Source organism: Hemiscyllium ocellatum, chromosome X, assembly GCF_020745735.1.
Source record: "Hemiscyllium ocellatum isolate sHemOce1 chromosome X, sHemOce1.pat.X.cur, whole genome shotgun sequence".
NCBI classification, from domain to species: domain Eukaryota; kingdom Metazoa; phylum Chordata; class Chondrichthyes; order Orectolobiformes; family Hemiscylliidae; genus Hemiscyllium; species Hemiscyllium ocellatum.
In genome coordinates, this window is record NC_083453.1 from 4,531,354 (window position 1) to 4,542,723 (window position 11,370).

Sequence of the window (11,370 nt, forward strand, 5' to 3'; positions counted from 1 at the left end):
TAGGGGAATGAGTCTGGGTAGGTTACTCTTCAGAGGGTCAGTGTGGACTTGTTGGGCTGAATGCCCTGTTTCCACACTGTAGGGAATCTATGATCTTAAGAGGCTTCACTTCATACACAAAATGCCTCAAAACACCCTCAATATTCACTTTGGAAGCAAAAACAAGGCAGCAGATTACTACCTAAATGGGTGTAAATTGGGAGAGGGGCACATGCATTGGGATCTGGGTGTCCTTGTGCACCAGGCGCTGAAGGTAGGCATGCAGGTGCAGCCGACAGTAAAGGCGGCCAATGGGATGGTGACTTCCATTGCCAGAGATTTAGAGTACAGCAGCAAAGATGCATTATCGCACTTATACAGGGCCTAGAATATTGTGTGCAGTTTTGGTCTCCTGTTTGGAGGAAGGATGCCTCTTGCTCTCCAGGGAGTGCAGTGAAGGTTTCCCAGGCTGACTCCGGGGATGGTGGGACTGATGTATGCGGAGAGATTGACTAGGTTAGGATTGTTTGCACTGGAGTTCAGATGAATGAGCAGGGATCTCAAACTTAAAATTCTAACAGCACTAGACCAGGTAGCTGCAGGGAGGATGTTCCCGATGGTGGGTGTGTCCAGAACCAGGGGTCACAGTCTGAGGATTCAGGGTAGACCATATAGGACAGAGATGAGGAGACATTTCTTCAGCCAAAGAGTGGGGAGCCTGTGGAATTCATTACCACAGGAAGTAGTTGATGCCAAAACATTGAACACGTTCAAGAGGCGGTTAGAGGTAGCACTTGGGGTGAATGGGGTCAAAGGTTATGGGGAGAAAGCAGGATTCGGCTATTTTGAGTGGGACAATCAGCCCTGATCGTGATGAATAGCAGAGTAGGCTCAAAGGGCCGAATGGCCTCCTCCTGCTGCTATGTTTCTATTACAGAAAACCAAGCCAACACAAGGCATTAACCACCATCTTTATTGATGGTTCTGAAGACTGCACGTTTACAGCAAAGTGAAATTTCACAGTAAACATTAAACTTTCTTATAAAACAAACAGTACGGAACATTAAGACTTATAAAAAAATCACTGAATTTCCATGCTATCAAACTACAATCTGAGTGCTCCCAAAAATACAATAGCCTTTTAAAACCTATATATTATATTACTAAATTATTGCAGTCAGTAGCGTAGATGAGAGAGAGTGATATCCATAATAACCTGGGTCATTTGTCAGTCACAATAGCACACCACTGGGGTATACAGAAACTGAGTCAGATGTAATTCACGCTCCGTGACACCCGAATATTTAGGAACAACTATCATCCAATTTGACTCTCATAAATGGGGATGAAGTCCTTTAACACAATAAATCAGTTTAAAATACATTGGTCCAGTGTTGGTCATAAATGAGAAAAATGGTACATGCCTCACGAAGAGCATCATTCCAGTTCAGAAGCACCTTCAGTACTCTCATAACAAAAACCATTCTACACCAAAGGCCCAATCAGATCAATCCCATGCTGAAAAGCAAGCAGATAGTTTACTTACACACAAATGGACCATGCACCATTGCAAGTGATTTAGCACTCTACAGTGCTCTACATCTTTAACAGGTAAATATGGAAGACCAGCAGGGAAGAGTGCGGAAATGATGTCATGTTTTTGGTGGTGGTGGCGGTGGTGAAAGCACACAACAGCCTCACTCTTGACAGTTCTCTCTCAATGTGAACAGGGCAATAATTTAAAAACAGCCAAGTATTTTCATTCCACTCTAAGAATCAGCTTTGGGATCGTTCTGGATGGGCAACTTATGACAGGTAAAATAGACTCCCTCACTCTCGAATATCTTCAAACAAATCTTTAAATCAGCAAGTCCAGCTTAAAAAAAACTAGAAAGTTCACGAAAAGGAATACATTGAACGTGACCCACCTTGCCAATTGATTGGAAGTAACCGCTGAACCCCTATGATCAGTCCGAACCAGTGACAGAGAAAACGGCAGTAATATTCATACCGAATCAGATTGGGCACTCCGTGAATTCCCAGCCTCCAGTATCACAGCAACTTAGAAACTTGTTGAAGTCCAGAGGTTAAAAAGAGCGATCAAATATGGACTTGCTTGTCTATTGTGCAGGAATGTTCTTGGAACTTAAAATAAACCTTAATTGCACACTATCTGGCCGCCAATTAGCAACAGGATGTAAATAATAGAACTTAAAACATATTTAAAATAAAACTGTTGGAATATCATTAATAAACCTTACAAGGTCTTAACTAAGAGACTAGATTAGTGATTAGCATTTGGGGTGACATCTTACTGAAAACCTTTAAGGAGGGAAAACAAACCACTTCACCAACCATCGGAATTTCACCCCAAACTTCCCTTTCCACAAATTACCTCAGCGTTTTCAACTTAACAGGCTCAGTATTCGGGACCGGAATCAAAAATAAAACCATAGTTGTCACAAACCAACAGCAAATGGTTTAACACCACATCATAAGCACGCTACATGCAATATTTCAACAGGGCATTTCCTTGCAGACACTGAATGCTCCATGGAACTCTGCATTAGTCATTGCTGATCGCTGCTGAACAGTGATGAAACACAACCTATTGGCTCAAAGATCTTCAGAACAACAGTTCAAGGTTATGGACCACAGGTTCTAATATATGGAGAAGACTAAAAAAGGAGACCTGTATGTCAGCAACTTGAATAAATCATTCATACTACAACAAAAAACTATACTCGCTGGATTCAAGTGACTCAACTCAATGAAACTGTGGGAATGAATGGAGAGATTTCCTTCAGAGAAGTGCTTTTGTAAGCTGCTACATCTCAAAATTTAGATCAGCTCTCAGCAAATAATGCTGGAGTGGTCCCCGTATTGATATTAGCACACTATTTTTCAAAATACCTTGAACAAAAGACAGGGTAACATGCCAAGATGATCAAGCTGCGCCATAGTGAAAAGGTTGGGCGTGCAATAGGTATTGCAAACATGAAAAGGAAGGATTCACTCTGTGTGCTTCTACCGAAGGATTCTATGCTTAGAGTTCTGTTAGCTTATCTGGAATGGTTTTTCTTAAAACGATTGTCATGCTGCTAAAGAGTCATCTTTAGACTGACAGCTATGTACATATTGCTAAATTGGGAAGCATTTCTTTTTAGTAAAGTCAGACTGTTGCTACTCGGTTAGAATCTGGGCAGGAGTGTATTTGGGTAGGCATCCCTCTGTTGTTTATTAGTGCTGAGTGGACCATACCCTTCTGCCAGCTTCAGCGAACAAGCATGGAAGACAACGTTACTGTCTCAGCTGCCACTAGGAGACTATTCCTGAGCTACTGCAGGTGCAGGATCAGAGACCTGGCTCCACTGAGAGGGAAAAGATGCTGTAATACTCTGTGATGTAGTCGAGGGGCTGGGAGAAAACGCTGGCACTGCAGAGAAAGCTGGAAGCACAGTACTGCTGGCAGGATCAGCTGGAGGCAGGTTCGAGAGGATCTGATGGGAGGCAGGGCTGCTGGGTGACAAGGGGGAACCTGGAAAGGAAGAGTCCAAATTAACATCACACAGTAACAGCCAGAGGAGGTCACAGCTTGCCGCGCAACCAGTACACACATCGCAATGGTTTCTATGATTTTAGCAGAAACAAAACCATTCATTCCAATAGATTAACCTTTGTCACAACCCAATGGCTGAATATTTACACAGATTAGATCGGGAAATAAGGGCATTTGGTCTAACCAGTCCACGACCACAAGACAAGCAGAAGTAGCCCATTCAGCCCATCGAGTCTGCTCCATCTGTCAATGAGGTCATGGCTGGTCCGATCATCCCCAACTCCACTCTCCTGCCTTTTCCCCATCACCCCTCCATTCCCCTTCCTGATTAAACATCCCTCTGTCTCAGCCTTGAACATACTCACTGACCCAGCTCCGACAGCCCTCTGTGGGAAAGAATTCCACAGACTCACTCCCCTCAGAGAAGAAATTCCTCCTCATCTCTGTCTGCAATGGGTGACCCCTTATTCTGGGATTGTACCCTCTGGTCCTAGACTCTCTCCCACAAGGGGGAACAACCTCTCCACATCCCCCCTGTCAAGTCCTCCAGGGAATCTTGTACAGTCAGTTCTGCTACAATGTGATAGTTCCATTCTCTCACAACCCCACGTTATATGAAAATTTAACCAACAGGGCTGGAATCACATGATGACCAATATATGCTTCAAACGTTCACGCTTTAGAAACACTGCCCCAAATTCGCCAATTGCGTTATAGCAAATTCACCTTAACGAACCACACACGCGTTATAGCAGAATAACCTGCCCGTTTCAATAAAGTCACCTCTCAGTCTTCTACACCCTAGTGACTACAGGCTCAACCAACTCAACCTCTCCTCATGAGGGTCCCTCCATACCTGGGATCAGTCTAGCAAACAACGTTAAGTACAACTCTTTAACAAAAACAAAACACTATTAAGTCTTTCTACTTTGTCGAAGAAAAAACAATTGGACACTTTGTTGCATTCTGCAAAGACTGTTCTGGCCTTTGCTTTATGCACATGCCAGTACTTCCCCCAAAACAACGACGGACGTTACCACCACAGGCTCTGATATGGCACTTTTAAACACCAAATACAGGGAAGAGTTCAATGAAAAAAAAGTACAGCCAAGGAAGGAAATACTAGGGAGGGGGGTGACAGCTGGGTTTGGAAGAAGGATCATTACTGCAGACGGTCTGGCTGCAACAGAATAGACAAGGCTGGAACCGCCGGCAGGTGATCTCACCGAGTTCGGACGTGGTGCAGAGGACTTGGCAGAGAGGACTTGGCAGAGAACAAGGTGGTCAACCTGGATATCACCTCTTTTTGCTCAAGTCAGTCCCAAGAAAGTGGGTTGTGGCCCTGGTCTTGGTGCACACAATTTGAACCGCACTAGGAGGTTCAGACAGAATTACGGCAGAGAGAAATGTACAAGGAAAACAAAAAAGAGAGGATAACTTAGTAGATTCAAACGATCCAAGTTTGCAGAGCATGTCTTCTCACCTGGATCTGTAAGCTGCGGGTGCACATCAAGTAGCTGCAAAAGACTAATACAGGTTAAGCACGTGGGTGGGTAACAAAAATGGTGGACCGAGTCTGATGTGGGGAAGTGGGAGGTTATTCACTTCAAACAAGCGCAGAAAAGCAGATTATTTTTAAAAGGCACATTGACCTTTAATCACAAGGGAAAATCAAGTAAGGAATAAAAGTCTTGCTATAATTCGATGGGGCTTTGATAAGACCACACAGCAGTATGCACAAATTTGATCTTCATATTTAAAGAAAGGATATACTCGCATTAGAAGTCACAAAAGTTTCACTAGATCAGTCCCTGGGATGACAGAATTGCCCTATTACAAGGGACTGAGTAACCTTGGTCGATATTCTCTGGGTGTTTAGAAGAGGGGTGATTTCATTCAGAATTGCCTCAGCAGGGTTGACACAGAAATCCTTTCTCTGACTGCAGAATCTAAAACATGGGGGCACGCTTGCTCAGGAGCAATCATTTCTGATGGAGAGGAGCAGGAATTTCTTCAAAGGGATTGTGAATTTTTACAGCTCTCAGTCAGAGAGGGTTGGGGATTGAACTCTACTAAAGGCTGACAGACAGGTTTGGTCTCTCAGGGAAAGCGGAGTTGGAGACCCAAGCCAGCCACAATCACACTGAACGACACAGCATGACCTCAGGCTGTGGGGCCCAATTCCTGTCCCTATGCTACAACAGAGGAGGAGAGTTTCTTTTCCAGGGAGTTTAGAGTTTTGAGGTACTGTTCTAGCAAAGGCGTGCAGGAGCAGAGACCTGGGGGTGGGTATGTGCATAAATCACTAAAGTGACAGAACAGTTAGAGAGCTGTTAATAAAGCATACTGAATAGAGACATAGGGGACATATGCAAGATCTCAGCAGGAGTATGGTGTAGAGCCTGGGTACCACACAATAGGAGGAATGTGAACGCAATGATAACAGCAAGTTGACAAGAATCATTCCAGGCACGAGACATTTCAGTTATAAAGAAGGATGGGAGAAACGGGGATGGATTTCCTTGGAGAGAAGACGACCAAAGGGTGATTTGTTAGTAGTTTAGAAAAATCACTCAAGTCACTAAAGGAGTCTGGAGAAACAGTTCCCAATCATACATGGATTAAGAACAGCTCTACAGCATTTTGCCCAAAAGTAGCAAATACAAGAAGAGAAAAACCTTCCTTTTTTTAAAAAAAAGCAAATAGGCCATGGAATGCACTGCCTGGAAACATGGTGGAGGCAGCTTCAATTGGGGCATTCACTGTCAGTTAAAATCACCCAATGTGCAGGATTCCAGGAAAAAGACAGGAGATCGGCACAAGGTTAAAATGTAATGAGGTAAAAACAATGATTGCAGATGCTGGAAACCAGATTCTGGATCAGTGGTGCTGGAAGAGCACAGCAGTTCAGGCAGTGTCCATTTCACTGCACTTTGGATGCTGCCTGAACTGCTGTGCTCTTCCAGCACCACTGATCCAGAACCTAAAATGTAACGAGCCAATGCAGACCAGACCAGCTGAAAGGCCTCCTGAGGCACCAAAACAATTTGGAGATTCTGTGAAAACCCGACCAGGAGCTGAATCGGTTTTAAAAAAAGGACTTTTCCTTTCAGCAGGAGTCAAATGGTTTGCCCACGAGTAAAGCTGCTCAAGATATACTACTCTTGCTCACCTCATGCATTGGTTCATTAAAGAAAACCCATGGAACCTGGAAGTTCTCACATACCCGAGTTAAAAAGCTGTTCAGAAGAGGCCTAAACCTCCAAGGGGAACTTCAGACTCGTACATCATCAAGCCCTTGCACCCATCACACCACCACCCAAACTCAAGGTCAAAGTGAATTTGGTTGCAGGATTACTGCCTCTAGAAGAGAGGCCAGACATCATAAATCCAAGCTGACAAGGCTCATCCCCAAAACAGCCAGCAGCATGTGGTCTTTCAGAGCTGATTCAGAAGACATGCCTAAAGTACGACAGCTTTTCAAGGAAAAACAAAGCCAAATACAGTCACTCCTGCTGAGAGCATATCATATTCATTATTAATCAGTGTTGGAGCTAGCAGAGTGCTTCAACTTGACATTCAATAAACCCCAAGATAAATGTAATGGACACAATGAGCTCAATACAACAGAAAACAGCTCACTGAATAAACTACTGGCAGCAAGCTAGGAGGCAACAGAACAAACACAAGTTATGCATCTTCTCAGGATAATATACCTGAGTACTTATTTGCCCTCAGAATTTGGATGTCACGGACTAGGCTAGTATTTCCTGCCCACCCTCACATGTCCACAAGAAACATAGAAAACAGGGGCAAGAGTAAGCCATTCGGCCTTCCGAGTGTGCAGCACCATTCAATACAATCATGGCTGGCAACGCAACCTCTCCCCTTAATCCCTTTAGTCACAAGGGCCATGTCAGCTCCCTCTTGAATCTAATGAAGTGGCCCCAACAGCTTCCTGTGGGAGAATTCCACAGGTTCACAACTCTCTGGAGGGAAGACTCTCTTCCTTATCCCAGTCCTCAATGGCTTTCCTCTTATTCTTAAGGCTGAGATGGTGAGTCACCTTCTCAAACTACTGCAGTCAATAGTGGGGAATGAACACGCACAATGCCCTGAGGGAGGGAGCTCCAGGATACTGACCCAGTGACACTGAAGGGACAGTGAGATATTTCCCAGTCAGGATGGTGTGTGGCTTGGGGGGGTAGCTTGCAGTGGGGTGGTGCTCCGATATATGCCAGACCACTCGATGTTAGAGATCGCTCATTTGCAAGGAACTGCAGAAGGAAGCTTGGCAAGTTGGTAGTGTACGTCTTGTAGCTGGTACACAGTGCTGTCATTGTGTGCTGGTGCAATAGGAGATGAATGTTTAAGGTGTTAGATCAAGCAGGCTTTGTCAGAGAAAGTGTCAAGCGAGTATTCAGTTACATTCCCAATTTGTGCCTTGAAGATGGTGGACAGGTTTCTCGGGTCATTGGATTAGAAACCGGAATTCTGCTTTCTCTCCACAGGTGCTGCCAGACTTGCTCCAGAAATTTGTTTTTGTTCAGATAAAGTCAAGAGATGTACAGCACAGAAACAGACCCTTCGGTCCAACCCGTCCATGCTGACCAGATATCCCAACCCAATCTAGTCCCACCTGCCAGCACCTGGCCCATATCCCTCTAACCCCTCCCTATTCATGTCCCCATCCAGAGGCCTTTTAAATGCTGTAAATGTACCAGCCCCCACCACTTCCTCTGGCAGCTCATTCCATACACGTACCACCCTCTGTGAAAAGGTTGCCCCTTAGCTCCCTCTTAAATCTTTCCCCTCTCACCTTAAACCTGTGCCCCTCTAGTTCTGGGCTCCCCGACCCTGGAGAAAAGACCTTGCCTATTTACCCTATCCATGCCTCCCTTGATTTTATAAACCTCTATAAGGTCACCCCTCAGCCTCTGACGCTCCAGGGAAAACAGCCCCAGCCTGTTCAGCCTCTCCCTGTAGCTCAAATCCTCCAACCCTGGCAACATCCTTGTAAATATTTCCTGAACCCTTTCAAGTTTCACAACATCTTTCCCATAGGAAGGAGACCAGAATTACACGCAATATTCCAAAGGTGGCCCAACCAATGTCCTGTACAGCCGCAACATGACCTCCCAACTCCTGTACTCAATACTCTAACCAATAAAGGAAAGCATACCAAACGCCTTCTTCACTATCCTATCTACCTGCGACTCCACTTTCAAGGAGCTATGAACCTGCACTCCAAGGTCTCTTTGTTCAGCAACACTCCCTGGGACCTTACCAGCGAGTGTAAAAGTCTTCGGCACCAACAGCTCTTAGTCTTTTTAGGCCAATGACAAAAGTCTTTTCCAATCATAACCGTGATTGGTTCTCAGGTAGGTTGGAGCTGTGAACAAGACAGGGAGAAGCCAAGAGACCGTAACCAGCACAGAGTTCTCAGTTCTCTGTAATACAGCCACGCTTTAAATCGGAGGAAAACCAGTTCATTGCTCCTTCAGCTGTTGTTGCAATGTGACTTTGAATTCCTAAGTCAGAGATCTTTCAGAAGAGAGCCAGCCACCCTGTGCCTCTTGCAAACCAGTGGCAGCATCTGCAGCATTCTGACCAGCCCAAGAATCGTAATAATGATCTCAGTAACCCCTGTGAACAGGAACCACTGAACTGCATTCCCAGTTTTTCTCTCTGTCCATAACCTATATTTAGCTTCCTAACTCCCCCAGTGAGTGTGCATTTGTCGAAGTAAAAGGGCAGCTTATAAAGAAATTATAGTGTCAATGAGTAGAGTTGTATTCTGATGGTTCATAACTGCTGACTTGTAGCTAGTCTCCAATTATTTGTAATAAATCACAATTCTTGTTGTTAAATACAGAAATCTGGCCCGTGTTATCAACCTGGGTCTGAAAAACATCAGGTAAATTTGAGTAATGTGGAATGTGTACTTATTTTAAAATCTTTAACTTTCATGACAACTCATTGGCTTTGCAGCCTGCTACCTTAGCAAGTCATAACCATCTCCTACAAGATGCAGTGTTGGTAAACTCGATTTTGTTTTGCTAGGTCAATTCTTCAGCATCACAATTAGAAGGCAGCCATTCACAAAATCAAAATAGTCCATTCAAAACCCTTAAAAGGAGGAACTAAGTGACCCACTCTGGTTGAACCACATTTGGAGAGATCAATATCTCTCACGTAAAAATTCTACTCCACTCCCATAACGCAAACGTCATACAACACACAACAACGCACAAATACAGATTTACCTGTGGATGTGGTCGCAGGATTCCCCCCTAATCCTGGCAGAGACCCCACAGCAAGATTGGGGAAAGCCACGTTTAGATTTGGAAAGTTGGGGAGATTGGTAAAGGCAGGTGGTGCGGTTATCAGACCTGAAGGAAATGAAGTGCACAGAACCATTATGTAGAATTGTCAATAACTGCAAAGAGGAAATGCTCAAAATGGGTTCTATTTGGATAACCACATGCACAACAGTAACAATTCCAACAGGTTCAGACTGTATTCTTACCACTTAGCTGCCTTCCAGCTTAGCTTTGGACCAGGTTAGGGAGACTCAATCCCCTGTTGGGAAAGCCTCCCATGTATTCTACAGTGGTGGGGGAGGTTTTAGGCAAACTACAGAGTTGCAGCCATTTGGAAGAGACATTGCGCGTTACAAAATTCAGGCTGGAGGAAACTGGGCACAGATGATTCCTCACCCCGTTCTGGCAGGGGGGGGGGTCCAGTTTGGAGTGCAATTACCACTCACTTGAGATATCAGAGACCTAACACAGCCTCTAAAACAACAGAATGGGAACTCGGCTAGGAGGAGGAGAACGAGAGGCAGCTTAGTTGTTGAAACCCAAGTAGAAAAATACAACATGCAGTTACATTTAAAATCGTAGCACAGGAACGAACAGATGTGCAAAGCTTCTTCAAGGGAAATCAGAGAGTGGCCAAAACTGGGACCTACATATTCCAAGTACTTGGCTATGGAGTAACTGTGCTAACAGAGGAGGAGTTAAAGGTGTTAGTGAGAGAAGGACTGCAGCCTAGAACTCCAAGCCATGGAATGGGTCCAGGGGAGCTATGAGAGACATGGAGTTGCAGGAAATGTGGGCCTGGATTTGGGAGACACCAGCACATTCAGAGCAGAAGCTTGCAAAAACAGAGCTGCCAAGGAGTTCTTTTGCTTTTTTTTTTGAGGGGGTTAACGAGAGCAGATTTGATAGGGGAAGGGAGGGAAATACCATTAAGAAGAGAGAATGTAACAATAATCAGCTAGCATGGGGACAAAGGAGGGAAGTCAGATCATTTTGTGGGAAATCGGGCTGAAAGGGAATGGAGTATAAAGATAGGGAGGTCTCATTAAAAACCAAACAAGGCACTAGTCAGGCCACAGCCTGAATACTGTGAACAGGTTTGGAGCCCCTCAGCTAAGGAAAGACAGACTGACATTGCAGGCAGTCCACAGAAGGTTCACTGGGTTAATTCCAAAATGCGAGGCGATGCATTTTGGAAGATCCAATTCAAGAGCAAACTATACAGTAAGTGCTGGGGAAACCCGATGGACAGATCTGGGTGTTCAGGTCCATTGTTCCCTGAAGGTGGCAACACAGGTCAGTAGAGTGGTCAAGAAGCTTTCCTACATCGGACGGGGTAATGAGTACAAGAGTTGGCGGGTCATGTTACAGCTGGATAGGACTTTGGTTCAGCCACATTTGGAATACTGCGTACAGTTCTGGTCACCACCACATTACCAAAAGGATGTGGATGCTTTGGAGAGGGTGCAGGGGAGGTTCACCAGGATGTTGCCTGGTATGGAGGGCGCT

The 11,370-nt window shown here is 44.8% G+C and overlaps 1 protein-coding gene across 1 annotated transcript in view; it reads right to left on the reverse strand.

Moving 5' to 3' along the window:
- Positions 1–969: 969 nt before the first annotated feature.
- LOC132805797 (Golgi reassembly-stacking protein 2-like) overlaps positions 970–11,370 on the reverse strand; it is a 61,921-nt gene continuing 51,520 nt past the window's right edge. The window contains exons 9-10 of the mRNA XM_060821071.1: positions 9,805–9,930; positions 970–3,517 (exon numbers count right to left, since the gene is read on the reverse strand). Coding sequence (XP_060677054.1) covers positions 3,306–3,517; positions 9,805–9,930 — 338 coding nt within the window. The 3' untranslated portion in view covers positions 970–3,305. The remainder of the gene's footprint in view (positions 3,518–9,804; positions 9,931–11,370) is intronic.